This window comes from Coregonus clupeaformis, unplaced genomic scaffold (assembly GCF_020615455.1).
Source record: "Coregonus clupeaformis isolate EN_2021a unplaced genomic scaffold, ASM2061545v1 scaf0514, whole genome shotgun sequence".
Lineage (NCBI taxonomy): Eukaryota > Metazoa > Chordata > Actinopteri > Salmoniformes > Salmonidae > Coregonus > Coregonus clupeaformis.
In genome coordinates, this window is record NW_025533969.1 from 222,569 (window position 1) to 250,000 (window position 27,432).

At 45.5% G+C, this 27,432-nt stretch overlaps 2 protein-coding genes across 4 annotated transcripts in view; one reads left to right on the top strand and one right to left on the bottom strand.

The window, feature by feature from the left end:
* Positions 1–1,065: 1,065 nt before the first annotated feature.
* zgc:101765 (uncharacterized protein LOC450036 homolog) lies at positions 1,066–6,431 on the bottom strand. Of its 2 annotated transcripts, none has more exons than XM_041867919.2 (5): positions 6,359–6,431; positions 5,520–5,916; positions 4,037–4,292; positions 1,985–2,143; positions 1,066–1,823 (listed from the first exon to the last, which is right to left on the bottom strand). In XM_041867919.2, exons 2-5 carry the CDS (start codon positions 5,888–5,890, stop codon positions 1,644–1,646), a joined length of 966 nt encoding a protein of 321 aa, XP_041723853.1. In that variant the 5' UTR covers positions 5,891–5,916; positions 6,359–6,431; the 3' UTR covers positions 1,066–1,643. The 2 variants fall into 2 exon arrangements, with proteins under 2 accessions (XP_041723853.1, XP_041723852.1); XM_041867918.2 differs by having other exon boundaries at positions 6,325–6,422.
* An 87-nt stretch (positions 6,432–6,518) lies between these two features.
* Positions 6,519–27,432, top strand: part of LOC121554216 (membrane-anchored junction protein) — a 33,748-nt gene continuing 12,834 nt past the window's right edge. For both annotated transcript variants that reach the window (XM_041867694.2, XM_045215787.1), the window contains exons 1-7: positions 6,519–6,635; positions 18,016–18,124; positions 18,235–18,280; positions 18,429–18,504; positions 19,279–19,392; positions 19,492–19,520; positions 19,764–19,921. In XM_041867694.2, coding sequence (XP_041723628.2) covers positions 18,024–18,124; positions 18,235–18,280; positions 18,429–18,504; positions 19,279–19,392; positions 19,492–19,520; positions 19,764–19,921 — 524 coding nt within the window. In that variant the 5' untranslated portion in view covers positions 6,519–6,635; positions 18,016–18,023. The remainder of the gene's footprint in view (positions 6,636–18,015; positions 18,125–18,234; positions 18,281–18,428; positions 18,505–19,278; positions 19,393–19,491; positions 19,521–19,763; positions 19,922–27,432) is intronic.

Here is a 27,432-nt window from a genome sequence, read left to right on the forward strand (position 1 = left end):
AGTGCACTACTTTTGACCAGGGCCTGTATAGGGAATAGGGTGCTATTTGAGACAAGTCCCCTCTGTAAGCCTGTATCTTTTTTCTACTTAGAGGTGTTACTGCAAGGTCTCCTGTTGCAGCCCAAATCAACCCCCCCAAACCTAGTCCCTACACTTCCAGGCGGTCCCAATTCGTTCCCAACCCCTTCCCCCTCTGGATAGGTATAAGCAGTGCAGTGGTTGAGCTTTCACCATTGCTTCCACCTCTGTAAACATCTGAGCTATCAGATCAGTCAGTCTTTACAGTGCACTACCTTTGACCAGGGGGTTTAGGGGGTTGATTTGGGATTCAGCAGTAGATTAATGTTTGACTTGAATGATGATCTGCCTTTCTTTCCGAGTCTTTCTGTGACTGGGCCACGGCTGCCAGCACTACTGCCTACCTACTGCCTTAGGCACTGGGCTCAGTCACACGGTAGAGAAGCACAAACACGCCGGGTATGTTCTGCATCACAACGTTGCAAAACTATAGACTCTCTAGAACGGTATGTAGAGGAATGCTTATCAGCAGACGGCTTGTCACACACCACTAGCGCCTGAGGCGCACGGGCTGCATTCTAGATCACAACGTTGCTAAACTAATCTCTAGTACTGTAGATAAGAATGCTTATGAATAAATAAAACGTTGGTAAGTAACTGTGCAACATCTGTGTCCTTTCACCATTTCACAGACGTTTCCTTACAAGGCTTTTTTTCATTCTGCCTTTTAAACCTGTATTTTGTTTTGACCCTTTTTTTTTACCTGGTTTGCAACTGTTTGCGCAGGGTTTGTGATGTTGTGGTGTTGAACGTACCCTGTTGAAACCAGACCGGGCTGTAGTTTAGATAGCATCTGTGCAACTGGAAGCTTGCCTTGCAGTCATCTCTGGCCCTTGGTCCCAAATAGCACCCTATTCCTGCACTATGTAGGGAATAGGATGCCGTTTGGGACGCTAGGGAATAGGATGCCGTTTGGGACTCAACCTCTGGTATTACTTGAAACTTGATGTGTGGAATGAGGGAATCTTGAACACTTTTACTTCGCTCTCTTTTTTTTTTCTTTTTTTTTATACAAAATGACTTTTGTAAATGTAATTTTCTTTTTGTGACCACTTGGTGTACTATGGGCATACGTAAACAAATAAACAAAATACTTTTATTAACCATCATTTACTTAGTGCTAGGTGTTTTTTTTATTTGTATTGTGCATTTTTATAAAAAAAATGTATATACACACTGACTTATTAAATAAAAAAATTGCCACTTGATATGAGGTCAATTTTTACAGTGAAAATATCAAATTAATTCAGATTTTAAGTTAGTAAGAAAATCATTTGTAACATAAATATCACATGAACACAACAACAGCGTTGCTCTTGGCATCATGATCGTAATCTTCATCAGAGGTCTCTGTCGCATCATAAATCAACACTTAGTTCAATAATCTTATTGGGAGACTCTCCAAAGTTCTGTTGACACGTGATTTCTTATCAAGGTTTGCTTCATAACAGAATCCAGTCAGTAAGTATGTACCTTCAGGCTAACTTCAAGGAATTCAAACCCCAGCTATCTTTGGGCTACAGACCCATCTCCTCCTTCTCCGCTGGGTTTTCCCCTCCTACCTCTCAGGCTACCTGTGAAGGGTCCCAACAGTATTTCTGTCCACAGTCCATCCCCCCCAGCCTCTCCATATCTTCAGCAGTCAGCTCAAAGTCAAACACACGCCCGTTCTCTGCTACCCTGGTGGGGTGAGATGACTTGGGTAGGACGGGGACTCCCTGCTGCACCGCCCACCTGAGCAGGACCTGCCACAAACACAGGATGAAAGACGAAGCCAGGGGAAGATGTGGGATAAAACAGGGAGGAAGAGGAGAGAAGGAAAGCCATTAAATTACTTAAATCAGTGTGTACTTAAGAGTGTACTGTCATTTCCAGAACACTCTACCCACTCTCACAGACACAGTACCTGTGCAGGGGTCCGGCCATATCCCAGTGCAACCTGGACCACTAAAGGGTCCTGGAGGAGAGAGCCAGTCCCCAGGGAGGAGTAAGCCTGGAAACAGACACCCTTCTCCCCACACAGACGCCTCATCTCCCCCTGGGACAGACGGGGGTGGAACTCTACCTGGACGGAGAGATGACGTAAGATTATTCAATAAGATTTCAGATTTATAATAAGAACGGTCATTTATCCAAAGTCGTTTAGCAGACACTCTCATCCAGAGTGACTTACGGTCAGTCAGTGCATTCAACTAAGGTGGGTAAGACAACCACAAATCACCGTCATATCAAGTAAAACTTTCCTCAAGAAAGCAGCGATCAGAGAAATAAGTGCCAGTAAGAAAATATAGTGCTAGAGCCAGAAGAACAAGCACAACAGTAAGCTGAGTCTCATGTCTGACCTGTAGTAAGGCAGGGTGTTAGTTTGTTTTTGTTTACCTGTAGTAAGGCAGGGTGTTTGTTTGTTTTTGTTTACCTGTAGTAAGGCAGGGTGTTTGTTTGTTTTTGTTTACCTGTAGTAAGGCAGGGTGTTTGTTTGTTTTTGTTTACCTGTAGTAAGGCAGGGTGTTAGTTTGTTTTTGTTTACCTGTAGTACGGCAGGGTGTTAGTTTGTTTTTATTTACCTGTAGTACGGCAGGGTGTTAGTTTGTTTTTGTTTACCTGTAGTAAGGCAGGGTGTTAGTTTGTTTTTGTTTACCTGTAGTAAGGCAGGGTGTTAGTTTGTTTTTGTTTACCTGTGTAGGCAGGGTGTTTGTTTTTGTTTACCTGGTAGGCGGGTGTTTGTTTGTTTACCTGTAGTAAGGCAGGGTGTTTGTTTTTGTTTACCTGTAGTACGGCAGGGTGTTAGTTTGTTTTTGTTTACCTGTAGTAAGGCAGGGTGTTTGTTTGTTTTTGTTTACCTGTAGTAAGGCAGGGTGTTTGTTTTTGTTTACCTGTAGTAAGGCAGGGTGTTTGTTTTTGTTTACCTGTAGTACGGCAGGGTGTTAGTTTGTTTTTGTTTACCTGTAGTAAGGCAGGGTGTTAGTTTTTGTTTACCTGTAGTACGGCAGGGTGTTAGTTTGTTTTTGTTTACCTGTAGTACGGCAGGGTGTTAGTTTGTTTTTGTTTACCTGTAGTAAGGCAGGGTGTTTGTTTTTGTTTACCTGTAGTACGGCGGGGTGTTTGTTTTTGTTTACCTGTAGTACGGCGGGGTGTTTGTTTTTGTTTACCTGTAGTACGGCAGGTGTTAGTTTGTTTTTGTTTACCTGTAGTACAGCGGGTGTTAGTTTGTTTTTGTTTACCTGTAATACAGCGGGGTGTGTTTTTGTTTACCTGTAATACAGCGGGTGTTAGTTTGTTTTTGTTTACCTGTAATACAGCGGGTGTTAGTTTGTTTTTGTTTACCTGTAGTACGGCGGGGTGTTTGTTTTTGTTTACCTGTAGTAAGGCAGGGTGTGTTTTTGTTTACCTGTAGTACGGCGGGGTGTTTGTTTTTGTTTACCTGTAGTACGGCGGGGTGTTTGTTTTTGTTTACCTGTAGTACGGCAGGTGTTAGTTTGTTTTTGTTTACCTGTAGTACAGCGGGTGTTAGTTTGTTTTTGTTTACCTGTAGTACGTCGGGTTGTTTGTTTTTGTTTACCTGTAGTACGGCAGGGTGTTTGTTTTTGTTTATCTGTAGTACAGCAGGGTGTATTTTTGTTTACCTGTAGTAAGGCAGGGTGTGTTTTTGTTTACCTGTAGTACGGCAGGGTGTTTGTTTACCTGTAGTACGGCAGGTGTTAGTTTGTTTTTGTTTACCTGTAGTACGGCAGGGTGTTTGTTTTTGTTTACCTGTAGTAAGGCAGGGTGTTTGTTTTTGTTTACCTGTAGTACGGCAGGGTGTGTTTTTGTTTACCTGTAGTACGGCAGGGTGTTAGTTTGTTTTTGTTTACCTGTAGTACGGCAGGTGTTGTTTGTTTTTGTTTACCTGTAGTACGGCAGGTGTTAGTTTGTTTTTGTTTACCTGTAGTACAGCGGGTGTTAGTTTGTTTTTGTTTACCTGTAGTACGGCGGGAGTGACACAACACCCCTCCAGTAGCTCCTTCATATGTCCTGGGGTGTAGTTGGACACCCCTATGGCCTTCAGCTTCCCCTGGCCCTGGGCGTGGAGCTCCTCTAACTCTGCCCAGCTCTGAGCTCTATTCTCTGGGTTCCTCTTGTCTCCCACCCCCAGCCCCTGGGTCCCTGGCCAGTGGATCAAGTATAGATCTATATAGTCTAGATCCAGCAGTTCTAGACTCCTCAAAGCTCCTTCCCTGTGGAACAGAGTTTGAAAATGCAAACAATATGACTGGTCAGAGTCATATTTGTACATACTTGGTCAGCATTTTTGGCACTGGCCAGCCGGGCTAGTATACCACAACTTCTACAGGCCCAGATGACATTCTACTAGCCAAAGGGCCAAGGCTATACTAGGGCCGGGCAGTATACTGTATTTTACTATATACCACTATTGATGCACGGACCAGTTTGGGTTTTTACTTTACCTTCTAGAACGTTATTTGAATGCTTGGTTTATTAAATGTGATATGTCGTGTGTAACGTCCATTTCTCTAGTTTACACGCTACTTCAGTCATCCCTCTCTGCTCTCTCTCTCCATGCCACTTTCCACACACTTTCCACCTAGCCCCGCCCCCCGTCACTCGAGGAGGGCATTTGTTGTTGCTTGACCACGAGACACTTGCGTTCAGTCTGCATGGTCAATGCAGCACATGCAACAATGTTGATGACAACAATGTTGATTTTAACTTTCATTCTTAATATAAATCCACTAGCGTTCTATAGCTACACTAAAGAGCAATACGCGAAGCATGAATATCTTGGCTACATTAAGAAACATTTAATGTAGCCAAAGATTATAGGGTCCCCTAGGAAACACTGACCATCACTTTGGTTCCTACCCTGTATACAATACCTCCTCCTTGGCATTTTAATTTGTTGTCATGTCAAACAACACTATATTCAAAGTCCCCACTGTTATTTAGATTCTAACTATAGAATTATGATAAACATTCTATTTCCATGATTCCAACAGTTCACCCAAGTGTTTTGATCTAAAATCGCAAGTCAAATCAAGTCGCAACATTTGGTAAAAAATAAGGCCTAGTTTTTTTGCCCATATTGTCCAGCCCTACGTAGCAGTGTGGAAATGATCTCAAATGAGGACATACTGAAATTAATGGAAACGCAGGAAATTATTTTAGGTTGAATTGAACAGTATAAAACAATCAGAATGGAGAGAGACATTGAAATCACTTAGAATGTATGTGTTGCCACCGTAGGGTCACGCACTACTCATGAAGCAAATATTGAACTTTTATTATTCAAAAACATAAAATACCGTAAAAACGTAGAAAAATACAGTGATATGATATTTGGGCCATATCGCCCAGCCCTATGCTATACCATGCAACATTTGAGAAGACAACATTTCGGGCTAATTTGGCACATTTCCTACTAGCTTTAATTTCCATCCCTGTACCTGGCTCTGGCTCCCTGGTCCTTTGGGCCCAGCTTGCTGGTGATGAAGACGTCCGCTCGGGAGAGGCCGTGTTTGGGCAGGAGGTGTCGCAGTGCTCGACCCAGGTCAGCCTCGTTCCGGTAGACTGAGGCCGTGTCAAATGAGCGGTAGCCGGTGGAGAGCGCGGCGTTGACGGCCTGGAGGGTATCATCAAGGCCGCGGAGCCGGTAGGTACCCAGACCCAGGAGAGGCATCCTGGCCCCGGTGTTGAGCAGAACAGATGGGGTGGGGGAGGATGAGAGGATGGGAGGAATGGAGAGGGTGGGGGTGGAGGAGAGGATGGGAGGAATGGAGAGGGTGAGGGGGGAGGGCTGAGGATCAGACTCAGACATCTAGGGGTCTTGAAGGTACTTGAACACTGAGGAAAAGAAGAGAGAGAGGGAGAGATGAATAACAAAATGGAGGGGGGTGAGGTGGACTGTGTGTCAACTGCCATCAGCGGGCTAGAAGGCACTTGAACACTAGACTGGTGGGTGGGGTGGGTGAAACATAACCAAAACGGTGACAATTACCATGCTATTACTTGGCAACAGCACACTCAAGTATCAAAACAATGGCTGAGTATCTTCTCAAGGCTACATATCAGAGATTGTGTGTTGCATGTTTACACTAATCATCACAATGAAAAAGTTCGGATACTTATCTGGTTAGCTAACGTTAGCGATGCATGACAATAACGCAGCAAGCAATTTCTACCTTGATTTAGTACGGCATGCAAATAAAGAATATACACCAGTTTAACTGACATACGAGTAATTGTAAATACCTCTTAATAGATTTGTTGATAAAATAGTACAAACATGTTTGTAAATTGTCTGTAGCAGCGAAATCCTTTCCATGTGGATCATGCACGTGACTTTCGGTGGAACTTCCTGTTCGCCGTCACCATAGAGACACTAGCGAGGAAACCGCTGACTGGATGAAGTGTTGGCCAATCAGAGAGGAGAAAGATGCTTGGAGGCGGGAACTTGTCCCTCACGGCAACGCGAGCCTGAGCGAGCAGATCGTGTGACCGGTTTCGTTGCCGGGACTGTCTTGGTTTTGAAAATTGTGGGTGCCAAGATTCGGTGAATTACGGTATGTTTGTGTTTACGGTATAGTAAACAGGTTGTATGTTTCAGTTGTCAGGAGTTTGTCAGCTTCACAACATCAACAGCTAGGTAACCGTACTAGATTAGCTAGCTAGAAGGAGAGGTAGCCTTTCTGTGAGTGGTTTATGTAACGTTAGCTAGTTAGCTAATAATAACAAAGTCAAATTTGTGAAATAACGTTGGTGTTGTTTAGCTAGCTAACAGTAGCTATCTAACGTTAACTATTTCAAACGAAGTTTCTCGTATGAATTCATCCATTCATTAATTATTTTCTCAGTTCCTACCAAGATCATCTAATCTGACTTGTCCAACTAGTAGTGAGCGGTGGACCTAGCCCTTGATCATCACTCTCAGTTCCATTACATTACAGCGAGGGTTCCCAAACTTTTTTGGCCCACGACTCCATTTTGTGAGAAAAAAAAAGTAATTAACAGCCAATGTTTACTTTTTTATTTGGGGCTATGGCAGTCAATTGAAAAACATTCTAACATTATTTCTGATTGTCTTCTCAACTCACCATCACATACTTTTAATGTGGGTCTATGACAGTCAATTGCAAATTACTCTGACATCAGTGGAGGGTGCTGAGGGGAGGACGGCTCATAATAATGGCTGGAACAGCGCAAATGGAATGGCATCAAACACCTGGGAACCATGTGTTTGATCTATTTGATACCATTCCACCTATTAAGATCCAGCCTTTACCACGAGCCTGTCCTCCCCAATTAAGGTGCTACCAACCTCCTGTGTCTGACATAACGTATCATATGTTACTACCACTAATGAGATGGGTGTACTTGATGCATATGGCCTCGGAGATTCTCAAAGTCAGGGGGCGTGGTCGAGAGAGCGCACCTCATCTGTGCTGTCACGTCCAACCTTCTTCTTCTATGGTATATTGGCGATCGCACAATTTAAGGTGCATCCCGCCTCCTAATGTGCAGGATGGTAAGAGGATTCCCCAAAATTGAACAAAATACAAAAATATATATACAGTGCATTTGGAAAGTATTCAGACCCCTTGACTTTTTCCATATTTTGTTACGTTACAGCCTTATTCTAAAATTGATAAAATAGTTTTTTTTCCTCATCATTCTACACACAATACCCCATAATGAAAAACTGAAAACAGGTTTTTAGAAATGTTTGCAAATGTATTACAAATAAAAAACAGAAATACCTTATTTACATAAGTATTCAGTCACTTTGCTATGAGACTCGAAATTGAGCTCAGGTGCATCCTGTTTCCATTGATCATCCTTGAGATGTTTCTACAACTTGATTGTAGTCCACCTGTGGTAAATTCAACTGATTGGACTTGATTTGGAAAGGCACACAACTGTCTATATAAGGTCCCACAGTTGACAGTGCATGTCAGAGCAAAAACCAAGCCATGAGGTCGAAGGAATTGTCCGTAGAGCTCCGAGACAGGATTGTGTCGAGGCACAGCTATGGGGAAGGTTACCAAAACATTTAATTGAAGGTCCCCAAGAACACAGTGGCCTCCTTCATTCTTAAATGGAAGAAGTTTGGAACCACCAAGACTCTTCCTAGAGCTGGCCGCCCGGCTAAACTGAGTAATCGGGGGAGAAGGGTCTTGGTTAGTGAGGTGACCAAGAACCCGATGGTCACTCTGACAGAGCTCTAGAGTTCCTCTGTGGAGATAGGAGAACCTACCAGAAGGACAACCATCTCTGCAGCACTCCACCAATCTGGCCTTTATGGTAGAGTGACCAGACGGAAGCCACTCCTCAGTAAAAGGTACATGACAGCCCACTTGGAGTTTGCCAAAAGGCACCTAAAGACTCTCAGACCATGAGAAACAAGATTCTCTCATCTGATGAAACCAAGATTGAACTCTTTCGCCTGAATGTCAAGTGTCACGTCTGGAGGAAACCTGGCACCATCCCTACGGTGAAGCATGGTGGTGGCAGCATCATACTGTGGGGATGTCTTTCAGCGGCAGGGACTGGGAGACTAGTCAGGATCGAGGCAATGATGAACGGAGCAAAGTACAGAGAGATCCTTGATGAAAACCTGCTCCAGAGCACTCAGGACCTCAGACTGGGGCGAATGTTCACCTTCCAACAGGAAAATGACCCTAAGCACACAGCCAAGACAACGCAGGAGTGGCTTCGGGACAAGTCTCTGAGTGGCCCAGCCAGAGCCAGGACTTGAACCCGATCGAACATCTCTGGAGAGACCTGAAGATAGCTGTGCAGCGACACTCCCCATCCAAACTGACAGAGCTTGAGAGGATCTGCGAAGAAGAATGGGAGAAACTCCCCAAATACAGGTGTGCCAAGCTTGTAGCGTCATACCCAAGAAGACTCTGCTGTAATCACTGCCAAAGGTGCTTCAACAAAGTAAAGAGTCTGAATACTTACACTACCGTTCAAAAGTTTGGGGTCACTTAGAAATGTCCTTTTTGAAAGAAAAGCAATTTTCTTGTCCATTAAAATAACATAAAATTGATCAGAAATACAGTGTAGACATTGTTAATGTTGTAAATGGCTATTGTAGCTGGAAACTGCTGATTTTTAATGGAATATCTACATCGGCGTACAGAGGCCCATTATCAGCAACCATCAGTCCTGTGTTCCAATGGCACGTTGTGTTTGCTAATCCAAGTTTATCATTTTAAAAGGCTAATTGATCATTAGAAAACCATTTTGCAATTATGTTAGCACAGCTGAAAACTGTTGTGCTGATTAAAGAAGCAATAAAACTGGTCTTCTTGAGACTAGTTGAGTATCTGGAAACAAATAACTTTCTTCTGAAACTCATCAGTCTATTCTTGTTCTGAGAAATGAAGGCTATTCCATGCGAGGAATTGCCAAAAAACTGAAGATCTCATACAACGCTGTGTACTACTCCCTTCACAGAACAGCGCAAATTGGCTCTAACCAGAATAGAAAGAGGAGTGGGAGGCCCCGGTGCACAACTGAGCAAGAAGACAAATACATTGGAGTGTCTAGTATGAGAAACAGATGCCTCACAGGTCCTCAACTGGCAACTTCATGAAATAGTACCCGCAAAACACCAGTCTCAACGTCAACAGTGAAGAGGCGACTCTGGGATGCTGACCTTCTAGGCAGAGTTGCAAAGAAAAAGCGATATCTCAGACTGGCCAATAAAAAGAAAAGATTAAGATGGGCAAAAGAACACAGACACTGGACAGAGGAAGATTGGGAAAAAGTGTTATGGACACATTAATCGAAGTTTGAGGTGTTCGGATCACAAAGAAGAACATTTGTGAGACGCAGACCAAATGAAAATATGCTGGAGGAGTGCTTGATGCCACCTGTCAAGCATGGTGGAGGAAATGTGATGGTCTGGGGGTGCTTTGGTGGTGGTAAAGTGGGATATTTGTACAGGGCTAAAAGGATCTTGAAGAAGGAAGGCTATCACTCCATTTTGCAGCGCCATGCCATACCCTGTGGACGGCGCTTGATTGGAGCCAATTTCCTCCTACAACAGGACAATGACCCAAAGCACAGCTCCAAACTATGCAATAACTATTTAGGGAAGAAGCAGTCAGCTGGTATTCTGTCTATAATGGTGGCCAGCACAGTCACCGGATCACAACCCTATTGAGCTGTTGTGGGAGCAGCTTGACCGTATGGTATGTAAGAAGTGCCCATCAAGCCAATCCAACTTGTGGGAGGTGCTTCAGGAAGCATGGGGTGAAATCTCTTCAGATTACCTCAACAAATTGACAACTAGAATGCCAAAGGTCTGCAAGGCTGTAATTGCTGCAAATTGAGGATTCTTTGACGAAAGCAAAGTTTGAAGGACACAATTATTATTTCAATTAAAAATCATTCTTTCTAACCTTGTCCATATTACCATATTACTTCAACTACCTCAACTAGCCGGTGCCCCCGCACATTGACTCTGCACCGGTACCCCCCTGTATATATACCCTCCCTACTGTCATTTAATTTAACTTCTGCTCTTTTTTTCTCAACACATACTTTTTTTGTTAAAAATAAATGCACTGTTGGTTAAGGGCTGTAAGTAAGCATTTCACTGTAATGTCTGCACCTGTTGTATTCGGCGCATGTGGCCAATAACATTTGATTTGATTTTGTCAATGACAACATTTCCTATGCATTTTGCTATATTTCCTATTCAAACTCATTTCATGTATGTTTTCATGGAAAACAAGGACATTTCTAAGTGACCCCGAACTTTTGAACAGTGGTGTATGTAAATGTGATATTTCAGTTTTTTTATTTGTAATAAATTAGCAAAAATGTATAAAACCTTGTTTTTGCTTTGTCATTGTTGGTTATTGTGTGTAGATTGATGAGGAAAAAATACAATTTAATCAATTTTAGGGGGAAAAAAATATGTAAAAAGTCAAAGGGTTTGAATACTTTCCGAAGGCACTGTGTGTGTGTGTGTGTGTGTGTGTGTGTGTTTTTATATATATAAAGTACCAGTCAAAAGTTTGGACACACCTACTCATTCAAGGGTTTTTCTTTATTTTTACTATTTTTTACATTGTAAAATAATATTGAAGACATCACAACTATGAAATAACACATATGGAATCATGTATTAACCAAAAAAGTGTTAAATAAATCAAAATATATGTTATATTTGAGATTCTTCAAATAGCCACCCTTTGCCTTGATGAAGGCTTTGCACACTCTTGGCATTCTCTCAACCAGCTTCACCTGGAACGCTTTTCCAACAGTCTTGAAGGATTTCCCACATATGCTGAGCACTGGCTGCTTTTCCTTCACTCTTCCCGTCCGACTCATCCCAAACCATCTCAATTGGGTTGAGGTCGGGGGATTGTGGAGGCAAGGTCATCTGACTGGTAGTGTATATCATTTATATAACAAACTACCAAAAAAAACAAACAAGAAATCGAACAACTTTTCTGTTAAAAAATAAAACAGATCTGATCCCTACACAGGCTCAAGGAAACCTGGGAGGGCGGGTCTTCCGGCGCCAGTACCCCTTGCAAGTCTTCAGATGTAAAATCCTTAAGTCCCAAAAACTGCCGCAGCCACAATAATGTCCAGTTTCTTAGACTTCTTTGAGACTTGTGCCGTACAGTTTATAACTGTGGCAATGAACGCCACAAAATTCACCTTTTTAACACACAGGGTATCTTTTGACTGGCAGCAGACATTCAGTACAGGCTGTGGTGCGTCCACTACCATGTCTTCACTAGCATCACTTGTTTTCTCAATTATTTTATTCTCCTCCACATAGGAGATTCGATTGACTGCTCAATCTCCTTCACCCTTACAGGGCACTCCAGGAACTCGGGATCATGATCCCCACCACAATTGCAACACCGTCGTCCTTCTACACACCGTTCTTCAATATACTCTGTCCGTCTGCACACACTTGAAACACGGCCAAATCCTTTACAATTCTTACACTGCAATGGTTTGGGGACGAAAGCTCTTACAGCGTATCTTACATAACCAAGCTTCACATGCGCAGGTATTTGCTCTTTATCAAAAAAACAACAGGACCGACAGACTTTCTTATTTCTCTCCATTCGCCCAGCGGGTCAGACGCCGGGCACCGACCACACCAGGAATTCTCTTCAGGTATTCAACCTGAACATCCGTCGTCACCCCTGAGATGACTCCTTTTGACGGTTGCTCTACTCCGAAGTTCAAAACACAAAACTTCTGTTGTTTTGAGTTCTTTTTGAGGCTCACTGCAATCTTCCTCTGTTCTTCAGAAATACAATGAATCAAAAATAAGACCACCCCTGGTCGCTCTGACTGACTCCACTTTTCCCAGCACATACTTCACAATTTTCAACACCTCAAACGGGTTTCCCACATTTGCATCCTTACTCAACAAACGCATCCCAACAAGAAGCGATTCATTATCATTCATACACGAATCCTCCACTCCAATTTTAGACAACATCCTTTTTGTTCCAGTTTTTGCCACTACTGTTGTCCATTCGGAACTTTCGCCTTCCCCAACTTTGCTCGACGCGCTGCTTGATTCGAACTCAGCATCCACTTCCGCCATCTTTTTCCTGAACCAGAACCGTAGTCTTCCACGGAATCGAACTGCGAGCCTTCCCTACAACCTGCAGTAGAGAACGCAATAGTGCGCCCCTCACATCCAACCTGAATCGATATTTGGTTTTAAGCACTGAATCCAGCTTTGCACAGATATGAGCTGGCGAAGGGTACCATGAATTCTATGGTGCTTTCAAGACCCGTGGCGGACGGTGACGTTTAAGATGAGGAGGACGATAATTTTTTTATGAGCATGGCCTTATTTCTATTACAGCATATTGGATGACTGTCATTCATATTCCATTCACCCAGCTCAATGTAACATCGATACGTTTAGGCTTCTATAGGATACTGAAATGTTCCCTATACCCATCATGAGGTTGCTACAACCTAGCTTATGAATGAAAGTTTACAACGTAGGTGCACACAGGTCGAGAGAACAGACAGTAACACATTCAATACCGCCTTGCACACTCTTGCCTGCAACTAGCTGATCTATGATCTAATCATTAGTCCAAACAGTTGCAAACAAGAGTTTCTATTGGACAAATTCAGGTATGTTTATCCCTGTTTCGTTCCGTTTGCTTCCGTTTAAGAAACATTTTTCAACAGAATCGGCGGAATGAATACGCCCCTGATCACACATAAACACAGTTCACTTTCATAGCATCCACATACAAACAGCATGATCACTTGCTCATTGTATAATTCTTTCTCGCATCTACGCGCTCTCCTCTAAACGTTTCCCTTCGTTTGTGGACTTCAGTGCACAACAAATCAGCTGTCTGTGACCAAACCTTCATATCATAACCACTAACCGCTACACACAGCCTACATCGTTGTCACCATATTAGCTAATGTCATAGTCAGCATAGCTACTAACACAAACATGTTAGTAAACCCGCATTAGTAAACCTGCTACAATCATGCAGTACAGTGGTGCTACCCTACAGAGTCAGCAAGCAGTTTAGCAGTTACACCGGCGGGCCCGGGTGGCAATAAATTAATAAAACCAAAAGCTTACAGTGGGGAAAAAAAGTATTTAGTCAGCCACCAATTGTGCAAGTTCTCCCACTTAAAAAGATGAGAGAGGCCTGTAATTTTCATCATAGGTACACGTCAACTATGACAGACAAATTGAGAAAAAAAAATCCAGAAAATCACATTGTAGGACTTTTTAATGAATTTATTTGCAAATTATGGTGGAAAATAAGTATTTGGTCACCTACAAACAAGCAAGATTTCTGGCTCTCACAGACCTGTAACTTCTTCTTTAAGAGGCTCCTCTGTCCTCCACTCGTTACCTGTATTAATGGCACCTGTTTGAACTTGTTATCAGTATAAAAGACACCTGTCCACAACCTCAAACAGTCACACTCCAAACTCCACTATGGCCAAGACCAAAGAGCTGTCAAAGGACACCAGAAACAAAATTGTAGACCTGCACCAGGCTGGGAAGACTGAATCTGCAATAGGTAAGCAGCTTGGTTTGAAGAAATCAACTGTGGGAGCAATTATTAGGAAATGGAAGACATACAAGACCACTGATAATCTCCCTCGATCTGGGGCTCCACGCAAGATCTCACCCCGTGGGTGAGCAAAAATCCCAGAACCACACGGGGGGACCTAGTGAAAGACCTGCAGAGAGCTGGGACCAAAGTAACAAAGCCTACCATCAGTAACACACTACGCCGCCAGGGACTCAAATCCTGCAGTGCAAGACGTGTCCTTCTGCTTAAGCCAGTACATGTCCAGGCCCGTCTGAAGTTTGCTAGAGTGCATTTGGATGATCCAGAAGAGGATTGGGAGAATGTCATATGGTCAGATGAAACCAAAATAGAACTTTTTGGTAAAAACTCAACTCGTCGTGTTTGGAGGACAAAGAATGCTGAGTTGCATCCAAAGAACACCATACCTACTGTGAAGCATGGGGGTGGAAACATCATGCTTTGGGGCTGTTTTTCTGCAAAGGGACCAGGACGACTGATCCGTGTAAAGGAAAGAATGAATGGGGCCATGTATCGTGAGATTTTGAGTGAAAACCTCCTTCCATCAGCAAGGGCATTGAAGATGAAACGTGGCTGGGTCTTTCAGCATGACAATGATCCCAAACACACCGCCCGGGCAACGAAGGAGTGGCTTCGTAAGAAGCATTTCAAGGACCTGGAGTGGCCTAGCTAGTCTCCAGATCTCAACCCCATAGAAAATCTTTGGAGGGAGTTGAAAGTCCGTGTTGCCCAGCGACAGCCCCAAAACATCACTGCTCTAGAGGAGATCTGCATGGAGGAATGGGCCAAAATACCAGCAATAGTGTGTGAAAACCTTGTGAAGACTTACAGAAAACGTTTGACCTGTGTCATTGCCAACAAAGGGTATATAACAAAGTATTGAGAAACTTTTGTTATTGACCAAATACTTATTTTCCACCATAATTTGCAAATAAATTCATTAAAAATCCTACAATGTGATTTTCTGGATTTTTTTTTCTCATTTTGTCTGTCATAGTTGACGTGTACCTATGATGAAAATTACAGGTCTCTCTCATCTTTTTAAGTGGGAGACCTTGCACAATTGGTGGCTGACTAAATACTTTTTTCCCCCACTGTACCTTGACTGGGAAGAGTTCCTGTGTTAGATAGCCATAGCCAGCTAGCTAACATAGCATTCCTCTCTGTTTGAGCTGGGTGTTTGAGTAGGCTAAACTTGCTAGCTGCATTAGCTGAATGTGAAAAAAATACAATGAAATATAGCTAGCTCTCTTTCTCTCGCTCTTGCTTCTCCTTCATTTTTGAAGAAATTCATTTGTTCAAAACTGTTCAACTATTGAGTCAACTACTCACCACATTTTATGCACTGCAGTGCTAGCTAGCTGTAGCTTAATATTTCAGGACTAGATGCATTCCCTGGTCCTTTGATTGGGTGGACAACATGTCAGTTCATGCTGCAAGAGTTCTGATAGGTTGGAGGACGTCCTCCGGAAGTTGTCATAATTACTGTGTAAGTCTATGGAAGGGGGTGAGAACCATGAGCCTCCTAGGTTTTGTATTGAAGTCAATGTACTCAGAGGAGGACGGAAACTAGCTGTCAGAGTGCTGTTGAGGCTACTGTAGACCTTAATTGCAAATCAGTGTGTTTTAATCAATTATTTGGTGACGTGAATATATTTAGTATAGTTTTATCTAAAAATGATAACTTTTTTAAATGTTTCACTATTTTTTATGTATTTTTATTCACTGAGGAGGATGGTCCTTCCCTTCCACCCTTCCTCCACTGTTCAAGACAACTGAGAACGGATGACCGTTCAAAACGATTTTTCACAGTCAGAACTAGTTTCTTTTTGGAGTTCCCAGTTGTCTTGAATGCACTGTAGGCGGAAGTCTGAGATTTCTGAGTTCCGAGTTCCCTGTTGTTTTAAACGCGGCATAATGCTCAGAGGGAGACGGCAGGGTATTCCCTCTGAGTCAGGAACCAAAGCTCCTCCATAGTGACCCGTGACTGCGTTGTCTGCAGCATTCGGTCACATGACAGCTCGATCAGCTGTTCGATTTCACTTACCAGCATGTCAACTGAGCCAGGATCACAGTCAAATGGATTGGGAAGTAGGTCCCAAAGTGCTCTTCCAAGCGTTGGAGGTGAGCAGTCATCACTTGTGTGGGACACGTGCTGATGTGGTATTCGGTTAGAAACATGCATAGCCGAGGGAAGGGGGCATGGTTCGCTTTTGGAAGACTCCCTCCAATAATAATAATTTCCTCTAAATCCACTGATTCGGTCACTCATCTGAATAATGTTTTTGTATTTCCCTTGCATGCTTGCGTTCAGTTCGTTCAGTTTCTCAAATATGTCTGTTACATAGGCAAGGAGACACATTTTCTTTTCATTACACAGAAAGTCAACCAAGTCAGTTTCTTTTACATCCATTATGAATGACAACAGTTCCTCTCTCAATGCGAAAAATCTTTCCAACACCCCCCCTCGATAACCACCAAGTCTCGGCGTGTGAAATAGAACATTGTCATGCTCTGATCCCATTTCCCCACATGGTTTTTGCTAACAGGCGTGCGCGAAGTGGATGGTTTGATGTACTTTATCTCTGAGTTCTGTGCTCAGCTCTTTTGCCGCCAGTTGCTCTCTGTGTATCATAGAATGCGTCATGGCAGAGGGAGACATTCATAACTAGAGTGCAGAGGCCTGCCCGCCATAGATGGAGCCCCATCTGTGCAAAAGCCCACCATTTGATCCCATGGAATCAGTTTTTCTGTCAATATAGCCCCACATATATAGCTAACAAAAGTCAATGCATGGGCATCACAGCCCGCACAGCTAACGTCCATTTGGAGAGCATAAGCTGAGGAGTTTTGAGTCGTTCAGTCAGTTTCCTCTTGATTGCTAGCAATAGCATAAATTCTTAGTTTAACAGTATTATCTGACAAAGGTAGGTCCCGTGTAGCTCATTTGGTAGAGCATGGCGCTTGCAATGCCAGGGTTGTGGGTTCGATTCCCACGGGGGGCCAGTATGAAAATGTATGCACTCACTAACTGTAACTCGCTCTGGATAAGAGCGTCTGCTAAATGACTTAAAATGTAAATGTATTGATGTGATTTCTGTGCCTCTGCCTCCCAACACATTGTTTTCACCTTATCAATTGCAGCCAGTATTATCAAAGTCTCTGCAATAGTGTGCGGTTTCATAGCATAGTGGGCCTAGACATTCACTGTGGGAATGATTTTAAAGTGCAACGGTCAAGTGCGGCCTTTTCCAATGATCTAAGGGTGCTCTCTGGTTGAATTCTATCTTTTAGATTTGAATCATTTTCATTTAGATTTTTAAGGTGAACCGCATTACAATGATTTTGCGATACAAAGACGATATTATAATATAAAAATATTTTTTGGGTATATATTTTTTCTTTAGGATTTTGGAAATTCTCCCGTGACCCCGTTTTCATGTCAGGGACCCCTAGTTTGGGAACCGCTGCATTACACATAACAGTCATTGGAAGAAGGCATCTTCTGTTGGGGGGAGTTGTTAAGATCCCCGTCACTCGGCGTGAACATCAACACTCATCTCTTGCGGTACGGTTCTGGAAGCATAGGGACCTCATCTTTCATATCAGCGATAAATAAATTGATGCACACCTTGATACGGTTAGGGTTAGGGTTCCCACATGGCCATATTTCCATGTTACAGCGCTTGTTTACGGAAAACACATGAGCCCGCCGTGGGAGACGCTAATGGCAGAGAACTGTAGGCAGAAGGCAGAATGGCGCCTAGAGATTTGGAGCTAGGCCTTCCCAGTCCTTACCACATCATCTTCATTCATTCATTCGTTCATTCGTTCATCCTTTTCTCAGGTTGGACCATGCCAATCCAATCCTTCTCCTTTCCACTGCCTGAGACGAGGTTCTTCCAGGCTGGACAACATGTCTACAAGTTCAAGATCAGGGGAGGCAACAACTGCAGGTGTGTGTGTGTGTGTGTGTGTGTGTGTGTGTGTGTGTGTGTGTGTGTGTGTGTGTGTGTGTGTGTGTGTGTGACACCTAGGCTGATTAGTGGACTTTATATTTCCACAGTGAAGTGAAGGTGATAGGAGAAGAGTTTGTCAATCAGGAATTAGAGGTAAGTCACTTTGTCATTCATCTATGCATTCATTAATCAATTCTTCCATCCTTTCATCCATTAATTAATTCATATATTAATGAATTCATTCATTCATCCCTCCATCCATCCTTTTATTTAGCTCATCCATGTTTCTCTCTCCCTGTAGAATGCCATCAGAGCGGTGCTAGCCAACCTGGACTGTCTCCAGCCCTTCACTACCACACATTTCACTGTATACCCCTGTATCCTTCCTCAGACACACCAGTGTTTCCCCTATATTCATTTAGCAGTTTTCGGGATTGTAAATCGTTTCCATTGTAAACTTCAACGACTAAAACCAGATATAAAGTATGTAGAAAAGATCATGGACCTATATATTTTTAAGAATATCTTTTGAGAAATAGCAACCACCTAAATAAAAAGCAGACAGTCAGGGAGAATATAAAATCCAAAAAATGTCATGGCACGAGGCCCCCATTTTGTTATAGTGTTTGAGTCACTCAAATAGCATAAGAACACAGCATAAGTCATGGCGTGAAGTTAGCTTTAAAACGGCAACATTTTGTCACTGCGGCCAAGAGGAGGGCCTCTAAAACTTTCTGTGCCCCCCGGACCCCCCTAGCAAAAGGACACCAACCCCCAACGCAAACTTTGCCACCCCTGCTGAAATAAATCCTAGGGGAAACACTACACACACACACACACACACACACACACACACACACACACTGGACTGTCTCCTCACACACTGATCTAAAAGAGCAACGGGCTGTTGCTCTATTTTACAGTCCACGATTTATTTACATTAGTTTGCGTTTTGTAATAGATGCAGAACTTATATGCAAACTTAGTGTTACCCTAGGCAATGCCAAGTTATCTCAATGACTTGGTAAATAAGTTGGCGTTAACTTGGCGTTGCCCAGGGTATCTCAGTAAATATTTGGTAAATACCAGGTGACTGTCAGTGGTTGTTGTTGTTGTTGTTGTTGTTGTTCTTGACGTTGCTGACTGACCAGACAAGAGTAAGTGGAAGAGAGTGTCCAAGTTTAAATTTGAGAAGCTGTCGGGAGAGAAGCTGTCTGCTTACCCCTACCTAATCACTGTGTACCTCGAGAATAACACACACACTGGTGAGTACCTGTACTCACCACACACACACACACACACACACACACACACACACACACACACACAGGTGAGTTTACATCTTACCTTTTCTTTTCTTTCAGTAATGTGTGTGGAAGAGTGCTGGACACCAGTGAGTACTATTCTCTGTTCTATGATCACTACACCATGAATTAGACAAGTTAAAGTGTTGTCAGTGTTCAACTCTGAAGCTCATGTAGGTTTGTGGCAGACCTGGGTTCAAATACTATTTGAAATAATTTCATTGATTTTATCTGTGCGGATTGAGCTTGCCTGGCATTCTAGGCAGGCTAAAGCAAAAGCTATTTAAAAGATTTCGAATAGTATTTGAACCCAGGTCTGGTTCATGGTGCAGGTGAGAGCAGCAGAACCTGTCCCTCTCCTTCCTCCCAGTCCTCCTGAGCCCCAGACCAAGCGCAGTAAGACAAGACCGCCACATGGGGGCACCCTAGCACAGCAGCAAAGAGACACAGACTGTCTCACCATGCAGGGACCACAGTCACAGATACGTCAGTGAGTGTGTGTGTGTGTGTGTCCTTTTGTCTTCCTTCCTGCCTGCTGCCCTACCTCACACACACGCACACACACACACACACACACACACACACACACTCCAGTCACACACACACCAGTCATTCAGTTATGAAACAGTCAGACGGTGTGGCAAGAGAATCGGGCATCATCTCAATCAGCCTGTCAGTCAGAGCAGCGGGCCGACAATAATGATTTAGCTTCATACACAAATGCACACTCCACTCTCGCACACACACACACAGACACAACACACAGTTTGTTGAGGCAGAAGTAAGCAGGTTAAACGAGACACTGAGAATATAAATCAGACGGCTAATTTAAACCCCTTTTAATGTCGATGTCCGCGGAAATCTAATTGGCATAATAAAGAAATCCCCATCAGAATCTGTCCGTTTAAGCTACAGATATCAGTTGGGCTCATGGGCTGCGTCTCAATCCACCACATCCGCTGATGTCGGCCTTCTGCATCTGCAGTGGAAGGTGGCAGAGCTACGGCTGTGTTTGTCACACGATGAGACACCCCCGAAAACCGGTCTTCTCAAGAAAACGTCTGTAGTGTTCGAACGGTTTGGCCTAAACACTGATATGACCCCTTCTATGGAAAGGTGAGACTCACAAACGTGTACATGTTTTGCTCAAGGACAACCCTCACAAGACTCGTCTGAAGGTAGCCCGGTACCAGTTTAAAAACGTATAGAAGTAAAGGGAAAGAGGATGCCTAGTCAGTTGTACAGTTGAAGTCAGAAGTTTACGTACACTTAGGTTGAAGTCATTAAAACTAGTTTTTCAACCACTCCACAAATGTCTTGTTAACAAACTATAGTTTTGGCAAGTCGGTTAGGACATCTACTTTGTGCATGACACAAGTAATTTTTCCAACAATTGTTTACAGACAGATTATTTCACTTATAATTCACTGTATCACAATTCCAGTGGGTCAGAAGTTTACATACACTAAGTTGACTGTGCCTTTAAACAGCTTGGAAAATTCCAGAAAATGATGTCATGACTTTAGAAGCTTCTGATAGGCTAATTGACATCATTTAAGTCAATAGGAGGTGTACCTGTGGATGTATTTCAAGGCCTACCTTCAAACTCCGTGCCTCTTTGCTTGACATCATGGGAAAATCAAAAGAAATCAGCCAAGACCTCAGAAAAAACATCTGTTCATCCTTGGGAGCAATTTCCGAACGCCTGAAGGTACCACGTTCATCTGTACAAACAATAGTACGCAAGTGTAAACAAGTAACAAAGTATGAACGTACTTTGGTGCGAGAAGTGCAAATCTGTCACGGTTTCGGCCGAGGCTGCTCCTCCTCCTGGTTCGGGCAGGCTTCGGCGTTCGCCGTCCCCGGAATACTAGCTGCCACCGTTATATGTTTCGTGTGTTGATTGCTTTGGTCTGTCTGGTACACCTGTGTCTGTGTCCTAATTACGTGTCCTATAAGTTCCCTGTTTTGTGTTAGTTATATTGTGTGTTGTTGTCCGCGTGTCTTTTGAGCTGCGTGTTTTGCGCTCTTCATGGTATTTGTTTTACGCATGTTGCGTACTGTTTTTCGCCTCTGTATTTTCGAGGTCGTGTATGGATTATTGTGCACTTTACTAATAGTAAAGTTTGTTGGACTAAACCTCTGTGTCCTGCGCCTGACTCCTCATCACATCCACATCGGTACCATACTGACAGAACAACACACCACTTATGGAGTCAGCAGGATCAGCGACGACAGCCTGGTCACTAGAAGAACGGCTCAGTCAGCAGGACTCCATGATCCGGCAACTGGAGGCCGTTCTAGGCGAGGTGTCCAACACTCTGCACCGGCTGGCTAGTGGAGAGGTGCCCACGTCCACATACACCATCCCATCGCCACCGGTCAATCCTCCTCTCTCAGCGCCCGGAACCCAGTGGTATTCGGCTCTCGCTCCCGAGGGCATATGACGGTTCTGCAGCCGGGTGTCAGGGGTTCCTCCTGCAGATAGAACTATACCTGGCTACTATACACCCAGCGCCCTCGGGATACGAGAGCGTCTCCGCCCTCATCTCCTGTCTATCCGGAAAGGCGTTGGAATGGGCCAACGCCGAATGGAGGAGAATAGACGCAGCTACCATCACCTACGCTGAGTTCTCCCGCCGCTTCCGGGCAGTCTTCGATCACCCACCTGAAGGGAAGGCGGCGGGGGAGCGTCTGTTCTACCTCCGACAGGAGAAGAGGAGCGCACAGGAGTTCGCACTGGAGTTCCGGACGTTAGCTGCGGATGCGGGATGGAATGAGAGGGCCCTCATCGACCAGTACCGGTGTAGCCTGCGAGAGGACGTTCGTCGTGAGCTGGCCTGCAGGGACACCAACCTATGCTTCGACCAGCTGGTGGACATCTCCATCCGGCTTGACACCCTGCTGGCCACCCGCGGACGTCCCCGAGTGGGGGTCGTCCATTCCATCCTCCAGCACCTCCGAGCCAATTTCCTATGGAGCTCGGGGTGCTGGCGCTAGAGAGAGGAGGAGGGAGAACCCGAGGAGGGCCACCCCCTGCACCAACTGTGGCCGTGGAGGACACACCGCGGCCAGGTGCTGGGGAGGGTCTTCTGAGAGAGGGGACAACAGGTCACGCACTGGGGAGTCATTTCAGGTGAGTAGGCGCCCCCACTTACCCAGAGCTCTCTGTTGGTCACATGAGTATTCCTGTGCGTTTTCCACAGGTGGCACCTCATTCCCAGCATAAGGCGCTAGTAGATTCAGGCGCAGCTGGGAACTTTATTGATCGGGCATTTTGTGCTAGGTTAGGAATTCCCCTTCGGCCGGTAGAAGTTCCATTCCCTGTCCATGCATTAGACAGCCGGCCGTTGGGGTCGGGTCTGATCAGGGATGTCACAGCACCGCTGACGATGACTACGCAGGGGGTCACGAGGAAATCATTCAGTTCTATCTGATTGACTCTCCTGCGTACCCAGTGGTGTTGGGGCTTCCCTGGTTAAGCACCCACGATCCTACCATAGCGTGGCAACAGAGGGCTCTTATGGAGTGGTCTGCCCAGTGTGTAGGGAGATGTCTAGGTGTTTCCATAGGGGCGACCTCGGTAGAGAGTCCGAACCAAGTGCCCGCACTGCGCATTCCCCCCGAAGTATGAGGATTTAGCACTAGCGTTTAGCAAATTGAGGGCAGCACGGCTACCTCCTCATAGACAGGGGGACTGTGCGATAAATCTCCAGACCGGAGCAGCTCTTCCCAGGAGTCATGTGTATCCCCTGTCTCAAGAGGAAACTGCGGCTATGGAGACTTACATAGCCGAGTCCTTGGCACAGGGATACATACGGCCCTCTACTTCTCCGGTCTCCTCGAGTTTCTTCTTTGTGAAGAAGAAGGACGGGGGATTGTGCCCGTGTATTGATTACCGTAGTCTCAATCAGATCACAGTAAAATACAGTTACCCACTTCCACTGATTGCGCACGATGACGGAGTCATTACGCGGAGCCCGGGTTCTTCACAAAGTTGGATCTCAGGAGCGCGTACAATTTGGTGCGCATTAGGGAGGGGGGATGAATGGAAAACAGCATTTAGCACCACCTCGGGTCATTGACGAGTATCTCGTCATGCCGTACGGGTTAATGAATGCTCCTTCAGTCTTCCAATCCTTTGTTGATGAGATTTTCCGGGACATGCATGGGCAGGGTGTAGTGGTGTACATTGACGACATTCTAGTGTATTCTTCTACACGAGCCGAGCATGTAGCCCAGGTGCGCCGAGTATTGAGACGACTGTTGGAGCATGACTTGTATGTCAAGGCAGAGAAATGCCTGTTCTTCCAGGAGTCCGTCTCTTTTTTTGGGTTATCGGTTGTCCGCGTCTGGCGTGGAGATAGAGGTAGATCGGGTATCGGCTGTGCGTAATTGGCAAACTCCAACCACCGTAAAAGAGGTGCAGCGGTTCTTGGGTTTTGCTAATTACTACCGGAGGTTTATCCGGGGCTTTGGACAGGTTGCAGCTCCCATTACGTCCCTGCTAAAGGGGGTCCGGTGCGCTTGCAGTGGTCAGCTGAGGCGGACAGGGCATTTGTCAAGCTGAAGAACCTGTTCGCCTCGGCCCCGGTGCTGGCGCATCCGGATCCCTCTTTGCCTTTCCAAGTAGAGGTGGACGCGTCCGAGACCGGTATTGGGGCAGTCCTGTCACAACGGTCCGGCACGCCACCTAAGCTCCGCCCCTGTGCGTTCTACTCCAAGAAGCTCAGCTCGGCGGAGCGCAATTATGACGTTGGGGACAGGGAGCTGTTAGCTGTAGTCCAGGCCCTAAAGGTGTGGAGGCATTGGCTTGAGGGGGCTCAACACCCCTTTTCTCATTCTGACTGATCACCGTAACCTGGAGTACATCCGGGCAGCTAGGAGATTGAACCCTCGTCAGGCTAGGTGGAACATGTTCCTGACCCGGTTTGTTTTTAAGATCACATACATCCCTGGGTCCCAGAACGGTAAGGCAGACGCACTGTCCCGGCAGTATGACACGGAGGAGAGGTCCATTGAGCCTACTTCCATACTGCCGGAGTCTTGTCTGGTGGCTCCGGTAGTATGGGAGGTCGATGCGGAAATCGAGCGGGCGCTGCGTACCGACCCTACTCCCCCCGAGTGTCCTGTGGGGCGGACGTACGTTCCGCTTGAGGTTCGTGATCGGCTTATTTCTTGGGCTCATACATCACCCTCCTCTGGACATCCTGGTATTGGTCGGACGGTGCACTGCCTTAGCGTGAAATACTGGTGGCCAACGTTAGCCAGGGATGTGAGGGTTTATGTCTCCTCCTGCTCGGTGTGTGCCCAGTGTAAGGCACCTAGACATTTGCCCAGGGGTAAGTTACATCCTCTGCCCGTTCCACAACGACCATGGTCCCACCTCTCGGTAGATTTTGTGACCGATCTACCCCCTTCCCAGGGTAATACCACCATTTTGGTCGTTGTGGATCGGTTTTCTAAGGCCTGTCGTCTCCTCCCACTGCCGGGTCTCCCTACTGCCCTACAGACCGCCGAGGCCCTCTTTACCCACGTGTTCCGGCACTATGGGGTCCCCGAGGATATTGTGTCCGACCGAGGTCCCCAGTTCACCTCCAGAGTCTGGGGGGCTTTCATGGAACGCCTGGGGGTCTCGGTTAGCCTTACCTCGGGGTACCACCCAGAGAGCAATGGGCAGGTTGAACGTGTGAACCAGGATGTGGGTAGGTTTTTGAGGTCCTATTGCCGGGACCGGCCGGAGGAGTGGTCGAGGTATATCCCCTGGGCAGAGATGGCCCAGAACTCTCTCCGCCACTCCTCCACCGGATTAACACCTTTCCAGTGTATTTTAGGGTATCAGCCGGTCCTGGCACCGTGGCACGAGAGCCAGACCGAGGCCCCTGCCGGTGGACGAGTGGATTCGGCGCTCGGAAGAGACGTGGGACGCTGCCCATGTCCATCTGCAGCGTGCCATCCGTCAACAGAAGGCGAGCGCCGATCGCCACCGCAGTGAGGGGCCGGTGTACGCACCGGGAGATCGAGTCTGGCTCTCGACTCGAAACCTGCCCCTCCGCCTGCCCTGCCGGAAGCTGGGTCGGCGGTTTGTGGGGCCCTTCAAAGTCCTGAGAAGATTGAACGAGGTGTGTTACAGATTACAACTGCCTATTGAGTACAAAAATATTAACCCCTCGTTCCATGTGTCTCTTCTCAGGCCGGTGGTAGCTGGTCCACTCCAAGAGGAGGAGATAGGAGAGACCCCTCCACCCCCTTTGGACATCGAGGGGGCACCGGCGTACAGGGTCCGGACTATATTGGACTCGAGGCGCCGGAGGAGTGGTCTCCAGTATCTCGTGGAGTGGGAGGGGGTACGGTCCGGAGGAACGGTGCTGGGTGCCTAGGAGGGACATCCTCGACCCATCCCTCCTGACAGAGTTCCACCGTGGGCATCCCACGCGCCCGGGTCTGCGTCCTCCTGGCCGTCCCCGAGACCGGGGGTCGGCGCACGGCTGGAGCCGCGCGTCAAGGGGGGTACTGTCACGGTTTCGGCCGAGGCTGCTCCTCCTCCTGGTTCGGGCAGGCTTCGGCGTTCGCCGTCCCCGGAATACTAGCTGCCACCGTTGTATGTTTCGTGTGTTGATTGCTTTGGTCTGTCTGGTACACCTGTGTCTGTTTGTGTCCTAATTACGTGTCCTATAAGTTCCCTGTTTTGTGTTAGTTATATTGTGTGTTGTTGTCCGCGTGTCTTTTGAGCTGCGTGTTTTGCGCTCTTCATGGTATTTGTTTTACGCATGTTGCGTACTGTTTTTCGCCTCTGTATTTTCGAGGTCGTGTATGGATTATTGTGCACTTTACTAATAGTAAAGTTTGTTGGACTAAACCTCTGTGTCCTGCGCCTGACTCCTCATCACATCCACATCGGTACCATACTGACAAAATCAATCAATCCCAGAACAACAGCAAAGGACCTTGTGAAGATGCTGGAAGAAACAGGTACAAAAGTATCTATATCAGAGGTAAAACGAGTCCTAAATCGACATCTCCAAAACCGCCATAGAAAAAGCCAGATTACGGTTTGCAACTGCACATGGGGACAAAGATCGTACTTTTTGGAGAAATGTCCTCTGGCCTGATGAAACAAAAATAGAACTGTTTGGCCATAATGACCATCGTTATGTTTGGAGGAAAAAGGGGAGACAAAGAACACCATCCCAACCGTGAAGCACGGGGGTGGCAGCATCATGCTGTGGGGGTGCTTTGCTGCAGGAGGGACTGGTGCACTTCACAAAATAGATTGCATCATGAGGAAGGAAAATTATGTGGATATATTGAAGCAACATCTCAAGACATCAGTCAGGAAGTTAAAGCTTGGTCGCAAATGGGATCTTCCAAATGGACAATGACCCCAAGCATACTTACAAAGTTGTGGCAAAATGGCTTAAGGACAACAAAGTCAAGGTATTGGAGTGGCCATCACAAAGCCCTGACCTCAATCTTATAGAACATTTGTGGGCAGAACTGAAAAAAGCGTGTGTGAGCAAGGAGGCCTACAAACCTGACCCAGTTACACCAGCTCTGTCAGGAGGAATGGACCAAAATTCACCCAACTTATTGTGGGAAGCTTGTGGAAGGCTACCTGAAACGCTTGACCCAAGTTAAACAATTTAAAGGCAATGCTACCAAATACTAATTGAGTGTATGTAAACTTCTAACCCACTGGGAATGTCATGAAAGAAATAATAGCTGAAATAAATCATTCTCTCTACTATGATTCTGAAATTTCACATTCTTAAAATTAAGTGGTGATCCTAACTGACCTAAGACAGGGAATTTTTACTAGGATTAAATGTCAGGAATTGTGAAAAACTGAGTTTAAATGTATTTGGCTAAGGTGTATGTAAACTTCCGACTTCAACTGTACAATTGTAGTTTAGTGCCTAAATATGGTTAAATTTTGTACAAATAATTTCCTGATCTTTCTTATATCTGTGATATTCCGTCCTTTTGAGTCTGTTATTCGGT

Excerpts from the sequence above, each read along its gene's own strand:
- zgc:101765 (XM_041867919.2), bottom strand. The coding sequence starts at position 5,890 with ATGTCTGAGTCTGATCCTCAGCCCTCCCCCCTCACCCTCTCCATTCCT. Across the intron at positions 4,293-5,519 it reads GACCAGGGAGCCAGAGCCAG|GGAAGGAGCTTTGAGGAGTC; the intron begins GTACAGGGATGG and ends TCTGTTCCACAG. Across the intron at positions 1,824-1,984 it reads ATGGCCGGACCCCTGCACAG|GTCCTGCTCAGGTGGGCGGT; the intron begins GTACTGTGTCTG and ends TGTTTGTGGCAG.